We start from the raw sequence: 23,294 nt of genomic DNA on the forward strand, positions 1-23,294 counted from the left end.
CATGCATCTGAAGACTGCCAGAGACTGCCCAATAATCTGAACATGTTTAAACATGTTTCTTTATCGCCATGAAGTGCAGTCAGGCATTTGCTAATTTTCATTACCATTTCATCATTTTATTACAAATATTTTTGTCTCATTCACTAAAAGAGAAATGCAAAATTTCCTAGTCAATGAATGATAAAGCAAAAGCCACATGAGGTTGTCCACAAAAAAGGCCTAAAAATAGGCCAGATGGCTATCCAGAAAATGAATGAAAAGTTTCTACCAAAGTTCCTAGATTTCAGAAAACTGATTACACTCACTAATCACTTTCAATTTCCATGTTTCTCGTCTGAGTTCAGAGAAAATACCAGTTTCCCCATAGATCTTAGGAAACTAACCCATTTTTGTGTAACACTTCCCACTAAGAAAACAAGTGTTGTTACATCAAACTAGAAAGTTACTCATGGAGGAATATCAGTTTCCACAATGAAACTCATGAACTATGTTTTGCTGAAATACAATTGCCTTTGTGAAAATCGTTATATTTTTACTCTTACCGTTTGAATTTAATTTCTTGGGTATATATTTTTCTTTCAACATGAATTCCTGTTAAATATTTAACTCAATATTTCGTTTTTGTTGAACTCTTTTGTTAGATTTTATGTAATGTTTGGTCAACTGTGGTAGATTTAGTTGGGTAAATTATACACAACATGTAGTGTAAAAAAAAGAAAAGAAAAAAAAAAGAACAGGAAATAAAACAACATAATTGAATGCTTAACTTTATAAAACAATTCCACAGATCTGATGCCTTTTGAAGAGGTGGCACCTTGATATAAAATGTGTGAATTCCATGGAAATGGTGGTCAAAATTAGACCTCACTGAGATGAACCAATGACGGGAAACCCACAACAAGGGCCCACTATATATAAAGATGACTTTACGTGTCCTATAAATCATGGAGAGTTCTCACTTTAGGTCAATACTTGAAAGACATTCCTCATTAGGGGCCATGCACATCCTGATTGGTGAGTAGTGGTGTGAGGTAATGCTTGAGAAGTTCTGCTTTCATTTCTGTTCAGAGACTCTAAAGGAGACTGGAGACACACTTAGGATTTCGACTTTATCTATTTGGGTTAACAAATGATATTTCTATAGAAAACCACATTTTAAAGCATTTTAGCATTGTTTTAACAATACATATCATGTTTATTCTTAGTTCACATCTGATAAAATTGTCTTATTTGCTATTTTTAGTTACTTTAGACTGAGTTTCAGATTACTGTGACTATTCTGAACTCATGCAGCTTCTTAGCCTCAGGGGTGGGGGACATGCCCAGTGTTGCAGCACAGTGGAGCTGCTGAGGAGAGAACAGGGCTTTGTTCTGCCAGACACACACACACACGCACACTCACACACACACACACACACACACACACTGAGCTGATAGTGCTGGATGTATAAAGAGGATTGTTTTCCGCCGGTGACGCAGTGATTTTTTCCCTTCCTGCAGTTTTCGCCATTACCGTCTACATGGCCTCGCTGGCCCGCAGCGCACCTCTACCGGAGGAGAGCACACTTGTTGCGAATGTGGAGGTCGTGCAGAGGAGCCGCAGCTTGATACAAAAAATCCTGCTCTCCATTCCAGACGTGCACGAGTCGTGCATTCATATAGAGGTGAGGCACATTTTACAAGGATCCTGGAGGGTTGCGTTTTTTTGCACATTGTTTCAGGAGATTGTCCATGTTTCAGACAGAGAGCTGCGGGCGATTCATGTGTGCAGGTCCGAGCATGAGCCCCATAAAAGGGCACTTGCGTGACTGAGTCTGATAGTCAAATGTGAGAATGTTACTGCCCTGAGAGGCTGTTTAAGGTTTACCTGGCGTTACATTTTTGCAATGCAGCCACCACTGCTCTTTAAACATGTGAAGTTGTATGCAATACGCCGTAGCCTGCATATAAAGCATTTGAAGAGAGATTATAACCGACTTTTATAGGACATATTTTTATGTTCGGAGTGTAAGCTGTAGCCTGAAAGAGCAGTTGAAGTGAACTGTGGTTTGAATTGCTCCCCGGGGAAAAATTGAATTGAATTGAACCAGGCTTTGAACCTTGCATTTGCACATTTAAAATATCGTTTTTTATATTTGTCATTTTAAGTTACTTTAAACATTAAACAGGCTGGTCTTATAATCAAAAATAGCATTAAGCTAATAGTGTAAAACATGAAATGGCAACATTTAGGCTTTGTATGTTAATTATTGTAGGCTACAGTGTCCATTTAAAAAAGAAAAATATACTACATTATATTCTTTAATTTACCTTTAATAACCTTTCAGATATGTTTAAAGTCTAAAATTGTCCTTAAACAGTTGATGCATCTTCATTAAGTAAAATTAGTCAAACATGCTCAACAACTATAAAAGTATTGCCACTTACAAGTTAATTCATAAAAATAACAATGTAATAACATTAAACTTACAAGCAATATAATAAGTATACCAAAACTTTAACTTTTGTATCTTCAAGTTAGATATTTATACTTCAATGCAACTTGTAAATGAGAATTATTGCTTAAAAAAAGATTCTGAATACTTCTTTATCCCACCACTGTTTTCCCACCACCATACATTTTCTCATAAAGACCCATAAGGCCCATAATGACAAACAATATTGGCTTCCTGCTGCATGCCAGGCTGTTATCTTCCCATATCATCTCTGTAATCTCTTTCACAGACACTGAAGCTTAATTCCTCCGAAAATGCAAAGCTTGGGATAATGGCAACAAAGATTGAATTCCCCTCTGCTCCTGTCCTCAAACCTCTGTCGGAAAACTACACTTTGGTAAGCTTTTCAAGGAATTATTCTATTAACAAAGAGAAGTTTGAGAATCTGGCACAATCTGAATTGTGGCATTCTTTAACTTCATTAGGAGACCGGTTTGAAGCACATGCTTGAGGGTCTTCAGCTACATCGTGCCTTGTTGAGCTCAGTCTCTCCTCGCCTGGAAAACAAAGACAAAGTTATGCAGCTGCTGGATGACATGAGGGATCTGGCAATTCAGATCAATAAGGTAGAAAAACATCTAAATCTCTGTAATTTTTGACAATTGTTTCCTTTAAGGAGACTGTTCTAATTTTGTTTGCTTTGCCTTCCAGATGCTGAAGGCTGTGGTGTTGCCCTCACCGACCCCTGTGGCCCTGCGTTTATCAGGGGAGTATGATGTTCAGGTGGCAGCACACCTGACTCTAGAGCAGCTCCAGTCCTTTGGGCAGGACATGGTGCGCCTTCTCAGACGACTAGACCCAAGCAGCAGCGAAGAGGAGATGGAGAGCTGCTGAGAGATGGAGATGTGGGCGGCTGTAGCTCAGTGGGTAGAGTCATCGTCTCTCAACCAGAAGGACGAGGGTTCGATCCCCAGCTCCAGTGAACAACATGTGTGATGTGTCCTTGGGCAAGACACTTAACCCTGAATTGCTTCCCCTGCTCTGTCAGGGTCTATGCAGTTTGCTGCTCCTGTGGTCGAACGCTTGGTGCGCTAATTGCCCCACGGGGATAAATAGAGTTTCGAAGAAAGAAGCGCTGACTCACAATCTGACTTCTTTTGGCTCATGTCGAAAATAGAACTTCACCTGCCATTTTTTATTATGGCATTTATTTATTGATCTATCTATCTTAAATATATATTTATTTTTTATATTTATTTATTGAATTGGATTATTTATTTAGATAATGTATTTTTTTTATAAACCCTCAAGCCCTCTTTTCATTGACAGCTCATGCAATTTGTTTTTATATAGGTCTTACTATTATTTGGTTGTAGCACTAACACTAGACTTTGATTGTTATACATGGCATTGCTTCATTTATTGAATTATAATATAGAAGCAGAAAAGGTTTAGAGGCAGCTTAAATAAATGACTTTTTGACTTCTTTAACCGTTAAAAGGGAGGGAAAGAATACTTTTTAAGGCTTATTTTAGGTTTAGATTATTTTGGAGGCTTAGCGACTAATTATACATTCTGTTGAATGTAACTTTTTTTTTTGTTTGAATGTATTTTAAATGCCAATGTACTATTTAGTTTTTTGAAATCATGCAATAAAAAACTTTACTAATAGATAAGTATTTGTCCCTTCTTGTCAATGACTGAACATAATGTCACGTCGAGAACATGCTATCAATGATTCAAATATATTCAACATTCAAACAAGTTCATTCTAAAAAAACAGAAGTGCAACAAAAAGTGAAAAAGAGGCATATATGACTTTTACCAGACAGATTTCTTTAAACATTTTGCAAAGCAGATGACAAGCTTTGGTCACTCAGGGGACAGTCCACAGTCCCTTGTACGTTTTGTCATGTGGTAGTCGCTAACATGTGATTTTTCTACTGAGTCATAGATTGTGATTGCAGCGGTCAGGTCTTGTGCTATTTTAAACTTACGTGACGCAACCACAAAATACTCCCGATAAAGAAAACCAACATTAAGCAGCCAGAAGAAAAAAAATCTGCATTCTTTTTTTTATTTTAAAAAAGTATTTACACGTCTTAAAGAGTGAAAAAGAACATAAAAAGAACACAAAACTGTGTTTACAGAAAAACGGTTATAGATATCATTTCAAATGGAGATAACCCCTTTAATTGGATAATCCATCCACTTTCAGATCAAACTGGTTTGTTTCTCTATGTTTTTTTTTCTTTACCCGTCTATCTACTCTGATAAACGTGTGCCAACAGGATGTCAACTTTAACCCACAGTTTACAAAGCTGAGATGGCTTTGGCAGCGACTCTCCTCCCCAGCGGCAGAGTCAGGTCCGTGATGGCTAGGACCACTTTAGGTTTGGCCAGAGCAGGCAGCTTCACCAGCTCCGAAACCTGGATGCATGAAAAACACAAAAGCATATTTTAAGCTTCAGGTTCCTGTGTTTGTTTTTTTCACTTACTGGAAAGAAGAAAAAAAAAATCAACCGTATCATGTTACTCAAAGCATCTGAAAATAGTTGTGAGGAGGGCATGATGGTTCTTTGCCCAGACAAAGTATTTAACTCCTTCTTTCCTACTGAACATTGCAGTGAGTCGTATTTACACTTGTTAGTTTCTTTTACAATTCTGTCGCTCTTTTCAGTTTGTTCAGTCGTTGAAGATGTTCTTTTACTTAAAAATGTATTTGTCTCATTTCATCAAAAACCAAACCCCCCCCCCAGTAGATTTAGAGATGACTTAATTTCTGTGTAATGCACCATAAGATGTCAAATGTTAACAGTTTATCAGTGAGTTATACTTCGATTTACAACCTTGACCCTTGGACCGTCTCTCTTTCTATTTTTAAAGCATCACTCCTTACAGTTCAGCAGAAGTAACACTTCCCGACAACGTCTGACGCAACACCTGTACTCCTCTCCCTTTCGAGCTCCTCCTGTCTGTCCTCCTGTCACGGCTCATTTCTCACCATTGTAAAGGGCATGAACTGCAGGATGCTGCCGCGGCTCCCCTGCTCCAGGCAATCCACACACTCCTCCATAAAGCTCTGCACAAACTGGGTATGAGGTCCCGCCATCTTGGAGCCCACGATGGAGGAGATGAGGAGAAAAAGGTTGGCTGACGGGAAGAGGACAGGTGGTGTGAATTGTAAAAATGATTGATTTCATCCCAAATGTCATGACATTTTGCTGAGGAGATTGGCAGTTATTTTTGGTTTAACAGATTTAATTAAATATTACCCAATACTCTCTGCTGGAGGTTAGGTTATTAGGATTTAACAGGAAAACAAAACTTACTGAAAAATAAATAAATAATTGTGTAATAGAAGTTATGCATTTTTGCATTTGAAAAAAAGAATGATGCATACAAAAACTGACCGAGACAAATCACAAGCCCTTTTGACATTACCAGTTCACAAGATCGCAGTAATGAAGTGCTGCACTCCGGCTTGCTGCAGTACGGTCGTTGAACTTTCAGCCTACGGTGAAAATTCTGCTCACCTCCAATGAGTGCTTCACAAGGTTTATTTACTGAACATTATGCCCCGAATATGTTTTCTTCTTTAAATGCATGATTATAATGTAATGAGGGAAAAAAAGATCGTGAAAAGTTGTGCAGCCAGCCTGCTATGTGTCACTTTGTATTCCAGCACAACTTGCAATACAAAATAAATGGAGATTCACTTTCAATGTTCATTGGGTAATGATGACAGCACGTGTCATCAATTTCTACTGATCTATTGGTCATACCGTTGTATAAGAATCAGCACACTTTTTAGATTAAAAAACAGGTATCAAAGTGTTGTCTTATACAGCAGATTTGATGGTACTCATGGTTAGAGAGTTGTGGAAGCACGAGAGCTTGTTGTGTGAACAAACAGTAAGTTGCCTAAACACACAGCGCTGTCCCTCCCTGCTGCCTCAACCCTTTTACAGTGACGCTGTTTCGCTGTTTCGCCTCTGATGCTGGCTCAGAGACATTCACTCCGTCCTTGCACATCTGTGTGGTAAACATTGGGGACGATACATAAGAGGGGCACAATAGTCCCGCCTTGAACTGGCAATGTATAAAGGGCTAGCGAACACACCTTAACACTGATCTGAAAACAGATTTATCATAGACAATATCAACAGCTGAGGACCAATCAAACCAAAAGATCATTATTATCTTTGATGGTAATAGAACTGCTTTAAGTTTAATCATAATGATTTAAAAAAAAAAACATCAGAAAGATCTTTATTTTTGTGACTCTTCGAAAAGGGAAGTCAAATTCTTCAGAACTTAACTTGAATTTGTGATTCAACGTGTGCTCAGAACTCTATGATACTGTGGACGATGAACAGGACTTGAACAGAATAAGATCTGGTGACAATGAAGGACACATCCCATGATTCATGCTCCTTTAACTCTTTAATCACTTTACCATTGTTGCCTTGTAAGAGAATCCAAGTAAAAGGAGGTTTTCACTTGTTTACAGACAGAGTGGACACATGTATTTCATTTCTTGATGTTTTCTTACAGAGAAGACTGACATGAGTTCTTACCCAGCACTCTGTTGAGGGGGTCCCTCATGTTGACAGTGTGGAGCTGGGAAGCAGAGAGGGAACTGCTCATAGATCGATCGCCTGTGACATCATAACAAGTGAAGTGTTTTTGTTATAGTTTTTTTTTTTTTTTTTTTTTAACATTTGAGAGAAACCAAGTTTAACAACTCAACAAAGACGTTGAAATTATCCACAGAGTCCTGGTGTTTCAATGCTGTGAGTCTTCAAGTGACTCTCCCGCCGCCTTCTTACATAATCATTTCCTCCTGATCAAAAATAACTTCTTGGAAAGGATGTTACTCTAAAGATAAAGGGCTGGAACGTTTTCGTCAGATATTCAAAATGCCGCCCTGATATGAAAGCTTTCTTTGTTACAAATGCTTCTTTATTTTTTTTAAGTTGTAAAATCAGAATCCTCATTTAGCCTCCTAACAGTTTGTTTTATTTTAGGCTACAAATGGTTCAGCTGATTTAAAAAAAAAAAAAAAAAAGGTTCTGTAGGATGTGCATTCACTGAATTACTTTCCGTTTCAATGGAATTTTAAGAGCTGTTATACGTCGGTAAAAAAGCACCGTGTTAGTTTCAATCTGATGAAAAGTAGGTGATGTTTTTTTTTCCCCTGAGTCATGCAACACTTAGATCACAGACGCCATGTGATTGGAATACTGTTTCATGTAGCTGTAACCTCAGTGAAATTCACCCGGCAGTTTTCTCAATGTTAACAGCTAATTACATCAGTCAGGCTTACAGTTGCATTTAAAGAACCGCAATATAATAACTTTACGAGGCGAATAATCTGAATTTCACGGAAGACTTAAGTGCTGAACTAAGAGCCAGCAGACGGGAACGACGATCACTGTGCTGTTTGAATTCATGTTGACAGGGACCAGACTTGTTTGTTCGTCTCTGAATGAGCTTAACAGGCTGCCAAGGATCTCGCTGCTAACAGGTTCTTAAAAAGGTTCTTTTTAAAACCATGTGGTATTTGTATAATCCCCAGCTCAGACTGACTGAAAGGCCTCCGGGTTCATAATTAAACCTTGCATTAAAAACACAGACATTAATAGACTGACCTGGACTGGAAAGGGCTACTGGCTCGTCCTCGTTGGAGCTGAGCAGACGCATGAGTTTAGACGGCTGAGTATCGTCCAGGGGAAAGAGGCTGTTGTAGTCCTGTGGCCAAAAACAAGACAATATTTATTGTTATGGTGATTCATGTGTCAGCATCTCACACACAGGCCTGAATGACACACATGCACAAACAGGACATGCATTAATGGAGAGATGTCAGAGTGGGGCTGCTAAGCGGTTAAGGGTTTGGAGCCTTGCTTTCCAGCTACCAGACCAACTTCCATGTTATGGTCATATCGGGACTTGAACCGACAACCCTCCAGTCTCTTCAGACTGAGCTACTTAACAGGAATTAGATCGTGTGCAGAAGTTACACACTCTTACATTAAGTAAGCGTCACTAGTTCCTCATGCTGATCATAGTGTTTTCATGAGTAACATACTACCCAGCCTTAATGACACAAACACGGCCTCGTGAGTCCTTACCTCAATATCTTCTCGCTGCCTTTTGCGTTGGCGTGCTGAGAACGAGCCTTTGTGGTGAGAGGAGTAAGAACTGAGCGCGCACCACACAGACAACCTGACGAGTCAAAAGGAGAGTAAAGTTAACCGCCCTAAACACCAAAAAAACACTCAAAGGCAGTGGTGTTATGCGCTTGTCTTACTTGGCCAGAGCCTTCCCAGGGGGGTCTGCCAGGCTCTGCCAGTGGGCGGAGTCAGTGAGCAGGTCAGGCAGGATGGTCCCCAGCAGGGTGAGGGTGATCTGCTGAGTGTCCAGGCAGAAGATGCTGTAGAGTAACTCCACCACCCGATTGGCCCACTCCTGTCGCGTCTCCTTCAGCAACTCCTGAGAAAGATGCAGACGAGATAAGGAAGTTAAAGAAGCCCTCCATACCATGTGATCAAGTTCAACATGTTTTATGTGTAGTTTTGAAGCACAAGTGTCGTCATGGATACATGAGCACAGTCATGCATGGATGCTGATGTTGATATTTGAGGGGAAAACACCATGAAGAGTGCTGCTGGCATGACAGCTCTTACTGGGACTGAAAGTTAAGGTAAAGATACATTTAGACGTTTATTGATGGTAAAAGCTGCAGTGACAACTTTAGAATGGACAGCAGCATAAAATTAAATGGTGTACATTGTGGTTACACAGAAACTCAGTTTGGCCACAAATGTTTGACTTTTAACAAACTTTAATTTTAAGTTAGTTAATTATGATAAAAGTGTGTATCCCTAAAGTTACATTTGAAGTCTTCCAGCTTCTAAAGTGTCATTACGGCTTTCTTTCTTACTCTATGTTACAATGAATGTCTTCCCTTTGTCTTAGTCTTGTTCAATGTTTTGTTTAAGGTTTAGTTTTTTAGAGATAAGACAGAAATCAGTGTGGGTGGTGGACGAACTCTCTGTCCCTGTTCCTCCTACCTTGACCAGGTTTTTAGTGAACCAGAAGACCCCTCCCATGTTGAGGAGACTCTCAAACAGGTGCAGGGCCTGGCTGTCCACCCAGCCTTTCCGCAGCACCACCTGGAACTGCTTGCTGAGGGCCATGTGGATGGGGTCTTTTGCCGGCAGCAGGTTGCGGTACGGGATCGGCTCCTGGCCCTCCATCGGGGGGCGCACGGTCGCAGCCGTTTGTTGGAAGACGTCAGCGCACATGTGCTCCATGATGGAGCTCATAATGATGACTCTGCAGGGAAAAGACTTTATTGTTAGAAAAGTAATGATTTACAAAGTGAATCATTGAGATGTCTCTAGAGTCACTGGTCTCGACATACATTAAAGTTTGACAGTTAATACTTATCGAGGGGGAGGTCACAAATTTCATCACAAAACCATATATGAGCATATATAGTTAAATCCAAACTCTGCCTCAATACCAAGTGATCTGATTACATTCAGGGTCCAGGTATCAAAGTAAGACAAAATCTAAAGCCTCATTAAACATGAGGGGCAATAATTATACTATTCAGCTTTATGCTCTGTTAATTATAATTTAAAAAATAAAAATGTAAATCTTTAATTTGTAATTTTTCTTCATTCCATAATTTCTTCTATTTATTTGTATTGCTAATCCTTTGATTGATCTAATTGGTATCTTTTATTTTCTTCCAGTGTTATATTTCTGCTCTTTTTATTGCTCCGACCTCTCTTGTTTTCTCTCTGCTGAACTTTGCCTTGCACTTGTTATAAAGATCATTTTAACCTTCATATCTCTTGAAGTCGGACTGGGTCTGGACTTGTTGTTTAGGTTTTTCTTGTTTTTATTTTTAGCTTTCTTAAATATCTAATCACTAAAACAAAAAGTGTTTAAAATCCTTTGACAACACATTCTCCAGATATTACTTCTTCTTACTACTTTCTGTGAAAGAAAGAAGTGGACCAAAGTATATTAAAAAAAGTAAACCATTAACTTGTTGCTTCGCTTGCTTTCAGCACCACACAAACTGTTAAAACACAATACATAAAGATAGATTATAAAAAAGGAGTGTTTTATTCTTGATTCAATATTCCCACATAAATGTGTTCATGATTTGAACGGTCTATACTTTTTGAAATTGTGTACTTGTCTGTTGGTCTCGATGTGGTAAACACAAAGTCTTATTCACTTCACTATTTACTTGCTTCTAGTGTATAAACATCCTATTTTATGTCTTTGGCCTTGCTGCTGAAACATCCAGTATTACCTTCTCTGATCTTATTGTCCTGTGGGAAACTGCTCTTTAAAACTTTGGAGTAGATTGAGTTTAAAAAAACAATTTTCCCTGAACGACAGTTAAAAATAAGCCTTGAAGTTCGTGTCGATAAAAAACTAATTTCGTTTGAATCATTTGAATAACATTACTGCTTCTTGAACTGACAACATACGAAAACTATCAAGCTTCTAGGCAATTTGAAAACAGGGATTATGTTTTCTTTGACTATAAGTACTCCAGAGGTCTGTCTCAGAGAGCAGCTTCAGAACAAACTGTCTTGTCTATTGACCCTGAAATCAGGGAAACTCTGGCTTTTCCGTTTCAGAGAGGGAAGTCACTCAGCACATTTCTTTTTTTATGAACCAAGAGTTTTTCTCCGTCTCGTCCTTACAGAGAAAAACAAAACAAAACATGGTTTCATTTCCTCCTTGATTTAATATTATAAATATTAAATAGACTACATTTAAACTAACAAGCCGACTCGAGCAGCAGCTTTCTCTTGCACCACTTCTCTCTGCATCAGTGGCACTTTTTTGTTCTAAGACCATAAATCATAGTGTTTGTGCCCGCATGAGGAGTTCTAGACCAGAGGGTTAAAAGTATGAGGACCTCGTTCTGTCACCACAGTGAACCGTAGTGTAGGGGATCCTGAGCGTAAATCTACTCAGCGCTCCGGGTTAGACTGAGAGTGAGTTGAACCCTTCTTTCTGAAAAGTGTACTCGTGTGTGTTGGTACCGTTCATTATAAAACTGCAGAGTGTTCTCCCCATACAGCGGGGTGACAAGCTGCCGGATCATTGTCTGAGGCTTCTCCCGCTCATCCCTTCCCAGCATTCTGACGTGGGCCACCAGCCAAGCCACCGCACAGATAGCCATGCTACACACCTTCCCCTTGATGTTGTCTGTGATTTTCTGTACCCACAGAGAGAGAGAGACAAGTGGCAGCACCAAGAACAAAAAGAGGAAGGAAGGATGTGGTTAGATTATGTAGAGTGGTCAAAGGATAGAGGATGATGACTAAAACTGCATCCTTCCACTTTGCGTGATAGCAAAAAAAACTTGCATGGAAAAAAAGGGGAGAGGTTGATGTTGCAAGTTATTCACACGTCGTCATACGTCAATTTCCTCAGAATACGTCATGCTCCGTTTGGTAACAGTTCAAACCACAGAAAAAGAAAATGGTCGTCTCTTGACGTGTTCAGACATGCCAGGGTGATTCCAGTCACAAAAAGGTCAAAGTCAAAAAACACAAACAGTCAGACATACCTGTACAGCTTCCACAGAAAGCACACCATTCTCCCACGCGTTCAGAACCTCCAAGATGGCTGCCGGAGTGCTGAGGCAGATTTCATGCCATTTCACCTGACTGTCCCATCAAAGGAAACACTATATTAAGAGCAATCCTGAGCAACAGTGGGAACATTCATTACAAAACATACATAATATTTAAATTCATAAAGTCACCTCCTATTAGCTGTATCCGCTAATTTCAGCTCTGATATGACTCGATTTACTCAATCAAAGTTTATTTATTTTGTTCATATAGTTTCTTTTGTTTTTTTTGGAATTGTTTATTTTTAAGAGAATTTGTGTTTCAGTGCACTTTCTCGTATACTGGGAAATAAAAGCAACTGTTAAAAAAAAAAAAAAAAATCCTGTCTCCAGTATAAATCGTTTCCACAAATGTTTGATTACAGCATTTGAGGAATCAACGCAATAATTTTGTTTGTATATCTGTCTATCTTTAAAGATCTCAGATAGATCCAAGAAAGTTATCGGACAATACGTTGGCGTCAGATTTTTTTCTCTTCCTGATATTGTTATCCGTCACGTTTCAGCATGCAGCTTACACTAGTTTCATCTCGGAGGAGTTGTTGAGCAGGGTGACCAGGCTCTCCACCTTGCCGGGCTCTGGTCTGAAGCAGGGGTGGTCTGGGTTCAGAGTCTTGCCCTCTTCGGGCATACACGTCTGCAGCCATGTTTCAAAGAAGGGTGTCTCTCCTGAAGGGCTGGGGTCTGACAGGATCACCTAGGGAGATGGCCAATATTCTTTTCAGCAGGCAGAGGTGATGCAGAGAATGTCATGTCACCACAGCACAGCTCTCTCTGGACATCTTGTGGCCGGACACAGAAAGAGCAGGCTCATGTGCTCTATCATGGATACTAACCTCCGATCCATAAGTCTGCACCACGTGGCAGAGCATGAGGAAGGAGATGTCGAACAGCAGGGCCCGCACTGATGCAGATTTGGCTTCAAAAAGAGAGAGAGAGAGAGAGAGAGAGGAGGGGGGAAACCCAGAATGTTAGCATCGCATTCAATGAACAATATGTCAAGAACAAAAGTAATTCCCACATCGGAACTCGTCACTCTTGTATTTGAACTCACATCCTTCGCCGCTGATGTGCTTGGGAAACTCGTTGAGTCTAGAAGCGGGCAGGGGGAAAACAAAAACACACATCTGGTTATAAACTCATTTCCTACATCAACCAGAGTTGTCACCCGGGCAATAATAAAATGCATCTGATGAGTAATGACTCTCCTGAGCAACTCACTTAATAAACTTCCGGGCAAAGGATTTGAGTTTCCCCGTAGCCGCTGCCGCTGCCAAGAGCAGATCCAGGCTCTTTCCAGACAACATGTGTCCCAAGACCCCCAAAAGACCCTCAGGCGACTTCGAGTGGTCTGCATCTACTGTCTGTTGAACAAGAAAATACAGAGTGACGTTCTTTTTTTTTTTTTTTTTTAAACAATGCATTCAGTTCAGGAAGCATTTATAGCATTTTCCATATTAATTATCTTTTTGTTGTTACCATTGAGTTCAGATACTTATGTACCTATTTTCTAAACATCTTCTGCATACCTGTTGCCTTTGTAGAGCCACTTACAATAAAAACTGCCAAAGTCAGCCCTTTCTGATCTCCTCCATGCTCCTCACCACACCTCCTTTCCGCCTTTTATCAGTTTGGCCCCTTGTCTCTGGAACTCTCTCCCACAATCCATCCGTGACATCAATTCTCTCCCCATCTTCAAATCTCAGCTCAAAACTCACCTTTTAAGACTACTAGCCTATTCCGTATGACACACACACATTCCTCACTGTCATTGTTTTTGTTTGTTATGTACCGTAGTTGATTGTGTTCATGTTTTTATTGTGTTGCTTTATTTCTCTGTAAGGTGACCTTGAGTGTCATCAAAGGCGTTCTTAAATAAAACGTGTTATTATTAAATGCACTATGCAGGCGAGGTCAGGTGTTCTACCTTGAGAATATTGGTGACAGTGGGCTCAGCTCTCAGGATGAGGCCTGGGTTGGGCTGGATGTTTGCATTTTCGGCAGTCTTTTGCTTTGGGGCATACTCCCTGTCCCCAGTCCTGAATCAAAAGTGCAGGGGGGTGGGGGAGGGATAGAAAGGGAGAGGCAGAGGAGAGAGAAAGGACGAGAGAGAGAATGGGGGGCGAGGGTGCACGGGGATGTGGTGTATCGTGTCAGCATGGTGAACAAAAATCCATCAGTGATCATTTAAATGGCAAGAAATGAGTTTGTCATCATTTTGGTTGGACTGTGTTTGTCACTGTTCACTTCCTCTTTGTCAGTAGGTTTGTTGTGAATGAAGAAGCCGTACCGTTTTGAAGTGAGGCAGGCTGTGTTCGAGTCTGACAGCAGACCAAGCTTGTTACACTCCTGCAGGAGCATGCCGAGGCAGTCACAGCTTTGTAACAAAAAAAACAAAAAAAAGAACGTGACAAGTGTGATTTTGCTGGCTCACCAGGAATGATCTGCTCTTTCTCATATTCAGATAACACTTAGTGGAGAAGGTTGTTAGAATAAAACAAAGTACTTACTTGCATCTCTGATCAGCTTTGTCCAGAAGTGGTGTTAACTTGAGTAAGTATTGAAATGCAATGTTCACATCCTCCATGAAGTCCTGGAAAATAAACACACTGTCTATGAGACCCTGACGACACAGAGATACCAAATACTCATGAGGTTGGATGTTTCACCTGTCCTTTGTCACCCTGAGGATATTTCTTAAGTCGCAGAAGAACTTGTGGAATCTGGCAGAAAAAAAGAAAAAAGTGTAGTCAAGCTACATGTGTGTTTTTGTAATTCTGTTATTGGTATCTAACGCTTATGGATTGAATAACATTTCTTTTTTAAATCCTTTTTTACTTCATTTCATCACATTTAATACACTAGTAAGTTACGGTGTGCTGCCATAGAGGAATGGGAAATAAATTCAAACTCTTAAATGGAAAAAGTTAGACTTTCTTACAAAACACAAACTCGTAAGAAAAAATAAACAAAATAATTAACAAAGAATGTTTCTCAATATCAACACTTTATTTCATTGAACGCAATAAGGAAAACAAAGTATAGGCCTGAGTGAAAAACAAACCTGAATAATGAGAGGTGTACAGAGGACGAAGGGTATTCATTAAATAAAAAGAGATCTTACCTTGAGGAATGTGAAGGCAGTCCATTTGAGCTCCTCTGTGCCCTCTGGTGACTCGATGAGGCCAGTGAAGCAGGCCTTCCAGATCTCCAGGACAAAAAGAGGAGCAGGAATTTGCTGCAGAGGACAGACAGTTTGTAAAGATGCTTATTAAAAAAAAAATAATAATAAAAAAAAATTAAAAAAAAGGACTCTTAATAACGATAGATACACAACTTCATATATAGCTGAGTAAATGTAGAAATGATCCTCCGTTTTGTCAAAACGTCCAAAAGTTGTTGTGCTCTTTGCAGATGTGTGCAGCTGCAGGTAAATGTAAACATTTGATTACACTTTGTGAATAAAAAGGAACTCAAGTATAGTAGTATACAGGTTAGATTAGAAGTTAGATTTGAGCAAAGACTTGATACGTGAATGAATAAAATGTAAGTTAACGTTAACAAAACCTATTGCTCCCTCATTTGTTGACGATTCCGACGTCAAGTCGAGTTTCCGACTTGAGCAGGTGTTCATGTGCATCTTACAACGTAACAGCGACGCCACATGAATGCAGCACGAGTCCTCTGGATTTTTAAGGGAGACGAAGCATGACATCACGCTGCGGCTTGTTGTTCACCTGCATTCTCTTAATCATCATCAGCTGTTCCACGAGGGGCTGCGTCTCGCCTGTCAGATTCATGGTCCCTTCCAGCATGATGAAGGCATGGACAGAGGGGAAGGAGGCATGAAACTGAGGGTCACTCTGCACAGACAGCATAGAGGGAATGCTGTTGGATTAAAAGAAAAAGAAAAAGAAAAGAGTTAGCATGAGGGAGATTCATTTTGAGAGTATTTATCTCAGTAAATTATAAAGTCTGACCAGCGTCTTGCTTTCATTAAATATTTTGCTATTTAAAAATGCAAGAACAGGATGGTGGGGATCTTTACCCTTTTACTAGTGACAAGCTCTCCTCTACTTTGGTTCTCAATGTCTGGTTAGGTACACTGCTGAGGCCTTCTGTCACTTTAAGTACTGACTGCTCTACATTGCTCCAGGAACCTGTGGGAGAAAAGCAGGACGGACACAAAAAATCCAGCTTAGAACAATAATTCTTTGTATGAGTTTACAGGAACATATTTAGTTTAACATAGTAGATCTACAGTCGATGTATAAGGTGAATGGTAAATAAACTTAGGCTTGTATAGTGCTTTTCTAGTCTTCTGACCACTTTTACTTTTACTGCGCACGTATCACAGACACATTCACACACTGATGGCAGAGGTTGCTACGTAAAGGGACCATCAGAATTAACTAATCCCATTCATACACTGCCGGGAAGAAAATTGGTGTTAAGTGTCTTGCTCAAGGGCACATCCGACATGTGGCTGCAGGAGCTGGGGATTGAACCCCGACCTTCCTGTTAGGAGATGACTAACTACCAACTGAGCCACAACTGCCCATGGTAATATCTGTAATTCTTTAGTCTCTTGCATATACACAGAGTACACACACACACACACACACACACACACACACACACACACACACACACACACACACACACACACACACACACACACACACACACACACACACACACACACACACACACACACACACACACACACACACACACACACACACACACACACACACACACACACACACACACACACACACACACACCTTGTTCCTCCAGCCTGGAGATGTGGACCAGGGCTCTGTTCTTGTTGCTGCTCATCAGATTATGAAGCCTCTCCTGGCAGGCCCTCAGACTGGCCTCTGTGCTGGTTGATGGACCCAGTTCTCTGAGCTTCTCACAGTACCAGGCGCAGCCCTGCAGCAGCCAAACAACCACTCCCAGCAGAGCCCGACACAGCCCAATGCATTCCTCTGCTTTCCCGTGACAGCTTTGGAGTCAGAGATAAAAAGGCAGAAATATTTTAGGAGAGGGTCAAGATTTTTGGCTTTTAAAAACAGCATTCAGATTTTTCCTCAGGTGTACAACCAAATATAACGTTCTCATATACAACTGCTCCTTAGGGAGGTAGAGTTACGCAGCTATGACTGACTGCTATTATTCAAAGTATTATGTGATTATACAGATTAACATGTGAAACAAGCCTTATTTTAATAATAAATGACCACTTCTTCTGACTACCATCAGCTCCTTAACAAAATCATTGTGGTTATAATGCATGTTATCTGAGAAAGGAGTAATAGGATATTTACAATAATGGTAAAATTGTAATAAAAAAAAAGTTGCAGGGTCCATTCTTCAATCACAAACGGAGAAGGAAAAACTGTAGAGAATAATTTCACATACCTGAGACGATGGCAAAACATGTCCATTATTTCCAACAGCGATTTAACACACAGCTCCCGAGAAAAATCGTCAAACTATCAGAAAAGAGACATGTTTATGAATACTTTTCTTCTAATAAAAAAGATGCATAACGCCATAACTGTCAACAAGTATAACTCACCTTGCTGATGGCCGTAAGGACGCTGGAATAAGACACCATCTAAGCAGACAAAAGGTATTGATTACTTCTTGCAATAATAATAAAAAAATGTTCAAAGTACTACTGCACAACTATTTTAACAAATCATGCTTTTTCTCTTACTTGAGAGCTTATAGCATATTTAAGGTAAGACAAAATAAGAGGGTTTGGAGAGGGGCCAATCATTGCCTGTTCCATGAGGGCCTCTGCAATAAAGAAACAGAAGTCAAAACCATGACAGAGGGGACAGCAAGACACCTGGCGTTCATTTACATGATGTTTCCTCTGACCTGCAAGGTTGAGGTAGTCCCATGTTGCTCCCTTTGGGAAGTTTTTCTTGATGTTGATTGCCCATTGGTAGTCACTCCAGCGCTCCTTCCATGCTTGCAGAATGGCTTGTTTCAGATTGACCACCTTCATCCTGAACAAACCAGAAACACTTTCAAAGCAATTCATTATTTTTAAGGCACAATCATTAACATTTTTTTTTATATTATTGTAAAGGACACCCTTCAGCTTATGTTAGTCATATCATAATCCGGCTGATGTTAGCCGATTGCGATGTCATTCAATACGTAATTATTTATATTTAGTTCCATTACTTGGTAATACAAACCTACAAAAGGAACAGCCAATATTTAAACTTATTTATTTTGTGTTTATTTAATTCTGAAGCCTACCTCGCGTTTACAGTTTTTCAAAACAAAAAAGATTTTCTTTTTTACGCTCCTTTAGCTCACAACACAAAGAACGCCATTTTTCTGTAAAAAAACCTGACTGTTCATTGGTTAATATTACACGCCGCAGTGTCCTCTCCGCTGATTGGTTGAAGAGGGGACCAATGGCTCAACACTGAACATTGGCGTAATTACGTAGTAGTGTCACAAGAGGTCGCGCTTCAGCTTTGAATTTAAAGACTAGAAGCTCTACAGAGCATGTCGTGTCAGAGAGAGGTGAGCAAAAACTAAAACGAACAAACTAAAAACAAACTGCTGGATAAACGCTTACAACTCACTGAGCACTTATACAAAGTCCATGCAGGCAATTTTCTCTAGTAAGCTTAAACATTACATATAAAGTTTAATTTTGCGGAGATAAAAACGCTAACATAAGATAGCTGAACATTAAACAAAACATTTATATTAAGTCTTATTTTCAGGTAAATTACCTCAATTGTTTTAAGTTTCCAGTTTCATTTAGACATCTCCATGATAGCATACAGTGAAGGCTTTGTAGTGTTATGTAACATCCCATTCACTGTGTGATTCACTGCCTCACTACAGTGTCAGTTATCTTTGAGTCAGTTCAGTCCATTTCAACAGAGGTTTTGTCTGTTATGTCACACATTAGAGACAGAAAAAAAAGCAACAATAATAAACACACATTTGCTTGGACACAATCAATATAGTTGACATAGATAAGAAAACAGAATTTAAGTCAGGACTAATGCAAAGTTGTTATGGAAACCTTTATAAAATGACTAAATGAATCTAATCGTTCACATTACAAACCTGACAAACCACAGTTAGCTTTAAACAACAGAGAAAGTGTTATTTCACAAAATATAGTCCAGCATGGTCTGCAGATTTTGCTTTTGTCTTTACAGTTTTGCAACAAAGGATGCTGTGGTCTATATGAAAACAACCTGTCTTCCTCTGAGAGTGGAGGCCCTGCATTGAGTCTGTGGTCACAAAGACGCTATTCTGCCAAACACTGGAGATGTTGTCCTGGCTCGAGCTGGGTCTGTACCAAGGGACAGAGTGATGCCAGCCTTGAGATGATGCGTGCAACCTCCGAATAGTCAAGGTAGGCCAAAGACAGAGGAGTGGAGTGGTTGATAGGTGCGTGTGTGTGTGTGGAGATACTCTGGGAGATGTATCGCACTCCTGTTGATTTCCACTGCAAACCGCATTAGTGAAGGGTGCTGACAGATTTGAGTCTCCTCCAGGGAGACGAGAGAGACTTCTCGGCATCTGTTCTCATGACTTCACTGCTGGTACAGTCCCAGTTTTGCTGACTCTTATTATTCTTTTCAGTTACTTTGTGATTTCATGAGTTTAAAGCTCTCAATTGTTGCTCGTCCTATTAAAACTGAGCTCCCTGTCATTGTTTATAATACTCAAAAGCCTCCTAATATGACCTTGAAGTAAAGTTTTTTGTTCAAAAGTTAGTTTTACAGAAAGAAGACACATTTCCAATCATGGTATTATGGGTATTTCTTTTTCAAAGAGATGTTTCTCATTCATTCAGATGTTATTTTATAGATACTTTGAGCACCATATAATACCTCGGAGCCAGCAAAACAACTATATTCAAACCGTTAGCAAATAACACTGAAACTAATGTGGAGAGTATTTGTTTTTTTGTTTGTTTGTTGTGGTTGGGTCTTTTAGTAATGAATTCTATTAATCAAATCCATCATTAACTTACCTATTAAACAGTCAAAAAAGGATTGTTTTTACGCTATAAAGGAAGTTAGTGTAATTAATGTTTCTCGGTTTTTGCCTCTAAGTAGTTATAAAACCACTTATCTGTTACCCATTCTCCAACACATAACCTCACTGTCTTTCCCTCTTTGTCTCTTCCTCTTAAACACACAGAGGGCCTTTGGGCGCACATACAGTAGGTAATTAAGGGTTGGGAGCCAGGAAATGAGAGTGTCCCCTTCATGTCCCCTCAGGTTGTCTTTTCATGTTGCTTCATGAATCAGGATAGACCAAAGGCAACTGTACTGTAACCTGGAGGAGATAAGGCACATAATGCCACACCTTATTTAAGACTGCACTCTCTCATGTTAGAGCTCCCAGGAACAGTCTTGTCATGAGGGACAGATTGTGTTAGACTGAGAAAAGGATTTGAAGATGAAAAAGAAGGGGTTCATAAAAACACATCTGAAGCCTTAAAGCAACACATGGAGCACTAGTCTAATGATTCAAATACATAAACTGACTTTCATCCATTTGATTTGTTATGTCTGAACCTAAATCAACCTGATTAGAGGTCTAATTATCTAAGAGAGAACAACTGTGTGAGTGTGTTTTTTTAATTAATAGCCTACGGTAGATTGGTACCAGATAAACTTTAACTCTGTGAAACCTCTCCCAAAGTGAGTGACCTACTAAAATAACATGGTCTTTTGTGATATTATTATTTTCATGAGCAGGATGTCGGCCAATACTTGTTATGGGGGTCATAGCATCACCAGCACAGGCCACACTAATAACATTATGGGGGTATTTTCAAATGGTCATTTGAGCCAGCTTACACAGTGCTACAATATTTGATGTTTGACATGACTAAAATAAAAGGTACCAAAGGCAGGACGGTTCAATGTACGCAACAGACGACAACACCTGTCTCAGTCATTGGATACACTCCCACCACACTCAAGGACCTCTGAAGGATTGATGGGGCTTTTGGCCTTCTTGAGAACTCTCCAACACATCAGTTCTGGATTATATTAATACTATTTCCCTTTTTTATTTAATACAAATTGTTTTAAAATCTTGAATGTTTTAATTAATCTGCTTCAGTAACACATCACTATCACTGTAGTCTATTATTATCTCCTTCTTGTGACCTATACAAGACATTTTATTTGGCTTTTATAATTTAGCATTTTATAAAATGATCTATATATGCCTGACACGTGTGTATTTGTGCCAGCAGGCATTAAAGACCTTCAGTAAGTATCTTTGATTGGATGATTCTGTCACAGGAGCTAACAGAGTACTTTTAGAGAGAAAAAAAAAGTGTTAGACACAGAGGCACACATGGCTTGACACCGAGGAGCTTTATTTAGCTCCTTCAACACATTTTCCTCTCATCCACAGTCCAAGCTATAGTTTGTGCCCGCAGTAATGATATCTGGTCTATACAGGCTGCCTGGCAGAGACCCCCAGCCAAGCCAGATTCTTGAATCCTTTCACATCTTTATTTGCTCCGCTCAGAAGTATTTTAAACACTCTTTGTTTGATAGTCTTTATACAACTGTGTTAGTCCAGACCCCAGCTGGCTCGATTAACTGTTCCCATAGAGTCACAGAAGGGTCGTTCCCAACGGGATGTAGGTGTCGCAGTGATGTTGTGTAATTTAGGCAAAATTCAAAGATGACAAAAGGAAAAACATCAAAACCATGTCTGTCTGTCTGTCTGTCTGTCTGTCTGTCTGTCTGTCTGTCTGTCTTGTTGTGGAGGGTGGTGATGTTTCAAAGTTTTTCCTTAACAAAACTGAAGATTCATCACGTGTGCTCATAAGCTAATAAGCTAGCTATCCTACATGCTCATGGAGATGAGGCGGCTGTATGAGACTAAACACATCCAGACATGACAACAACTCTCCACTGATTATCTTCTTCGGTCAGGATGCAACAACAGAAACAAAAACTTTCTTCATTGATAGGCTGCTGTAGTCAGAGACTGATGAAGTCGTTGCTTCATTTATAACCTGAAAGACTCCAGGCTTAAGAGAAAACAAGGCATGCATGTTCTTCTCTTTTACACTTCCAGCTGCTTTTTTATTTAAACCGATTACTATTATTGATCTTTTTTTTAAATGTTATTATTTTATAAACTTTATTAATCCCAGAAGGGGGAAATTTTGGTTCACATGTTACTGTATAGACATGCTTTACACACACAGGCCTGAATCACACACATGCACAAACAGGACCTGTGGACATGAGTTAATGGAGCACCCTCTGAGCTGGTAGGGGTTCGGTGCCTTGCTCAAGAGCACTTCAGCAGTGCTCGAGAGGTGGTCTGGCACCTCTCCAGCTGCTGGACCAACATCCATATTTTTGGACTTGAACCAGCAACCCTCTGGTTCCCAACCCAAGTCCCTACGGACTGAGCTACTGCCCCCCCCACAAATATCACAGAGTATCTTTTTCAATCGTCCAATAAAAAAATCCTGAATCTTTAGAGAATCAGTTTTTCCCCAGCTCTACATTGTAGCTTTACACCGTAAGTATGCATGGTTGGATACACTGAAGCCCCGCAAGGCATTATGGCATGATTATACCAGTCACTAGCTAGTGAACTTGGAGTTCACCCATCCCAGTAAACCAATTTCATCTGTACTGCATGTGTTAGCTGCAGTTTATCCAGACACACTCAATTACAGATCTTCTTTTTGTCTAATCTCGCCAATTTTTAAATCGAAAACTCACTTTCAGTAAAGATGTATGTATCCATTGTGAAAAAGATGGCAGACACTGATGTTTATAATAAAAATGTAGCAGATAGCATATTCTCCTGTTGTCTTTTCATTACTGCTTTGTGATTCTTCATGTATTTTTCTTAAATGAGCTATGAGATTTGATGTATTGAAATTGTTGACAGTTATCCCTCCTCTTGAAATGGAACTGGAACAGCAGCCTTAGAAACTACAGGTCATCAGCAGAAGAGCTGGCCAGCATTATTAAACTGATGCCCAACAAAAAGCAAACATCGGCTGCTGATATCAGTGCGTTACATTAGTTGCTGATTGACAGATGTCTTTTAGAAACTGAGTATTGGGGGGGGGTGCTGAAGGCGCAGTGGTTGGTGCGCATGTGTGGGGGCTGGGGTTC

The 23,294-nt window shown here is 39.8% G+C and overlaps 2 protein-coding genes and 1 long non-coding RNA gene across 7 annotated transcripts in view; 2 read left to right on the plus strand and 1 right to left on the minus strand.

Annotated features, from left to right (window-relative positions):
• Window positions 1-1,213: 1,213 nt before the first annotated feature.
• Window positions 1,214-3,337, plus strand: LOC306817508 (uncharacterized protein). Its single transcript, XM_079334452.1, has 4 exons — window positions 1,214-1,664; window positions 2,725-2,832; window positions 2,921-3,061; window positions 3,147-3,337. The coding sequence occupies exons 1-4, from the start codon at window positions 1,521-1,523 to the stop codon at window positions 3,327-3,329; spliced, it is 576 nt and encodes a 191-aa protein (XP_079190578.1). The 5' UTR covers window positions 1,214-1,520; the 3' UTR covers window positions 3,330-3,337.
• A 1,156-nt stretch (window positions 3,338-4,493) lies between these two features.
• Window positions 4,494-18,509, minus strand: med24 (mediator complex subunit 24). 5 transcript variants are annotated; one of them, XM_079334104.1, is made up of 26 exons: window positions 18,403-18,509; window positions 18,013-18,143; window positions 17,846-17,928; window positions 17,705-17,743; window positions 17,545-17,618; window positions 16,905-17,128; window positions 16,166-16,277; window positions 15,855-16,005; window positions 15,242-15,355; window positions 14,787-14,840; window positions 14,628-14,710; window positions 14,408-14,494; window positions 14,045-14,156; window positions 13,339-13,481; window positions 13,172-13,209; window positions 12,954-13,036; window positions 12,636-12,814; window positions 12,052-12,151; window positions 11,522-11,697; window positions 9,515-9,779; window positions 8,752-8,933; window positions 8,573-8,666; window positions 8,090-8,189; window positions 7,016-7,096; window positions 5,440-5,588; window positions 4,494-4,865 (listed from the first exon to the last, which is right to left on the minus strand). In XM_079334104.1, the coding sequence occupies exons 2-26, from the start codon at window positions 18,140-18,142 to the stop codon at window positions 4,749-4,751; spliced, it is 2,970 nt and encodes a 989-aa protein (XP_079190230.1). In that variant the 5' UTR covers window position 18,143; window positions 18,403-18,509; the 3' UTR covers window positions 4,494-4,748. The 5 variants fall into 5 exon arrangements, with proteins under 5 accessions (XP_079190230.1, XP_079190228.1, XP_079190229.1 ...); XM_079334102.1 differs by having other exon boundaries at window positions 14,045-14,144; window positions 17,846-18,143; XM_079334103.1 differs by having other exon boundaries at window positions 12,954-13,021; window positions 17,846-18,143.
• A 79-nt stretch (window positions 18,510-18,588) lies between these two features.
• LOC306817204 overlaps window positions 18,589-23,294 on the plus strand; it is a 42,155-nt gene continuing 37,449 nt past the window's right edge. The window contains exons 1-2 of the long non-coding RNA XR_013777989.1: window positions 18,589-18,675; window positions 19,329-19,528. This is a non-coding gene — a long non-coding RNA (uncharacterized lncRNA). The remainder of the gene's footprint in view (window positions 18,676-19,328; window positions 19,529-23,294) is intronic.

Source organism: Symphodus melops, assembly GCF_947650265.1.
Source record: "Symphodus melops genome assembly, chromosome: 21".
Taxonomy (NCBI): domain Eukaryota; kingdom Metazoa; phylum Chordata; class Actinopteri; order Labriformes; family Labridae; genus Symphodus; species Symphodus melops.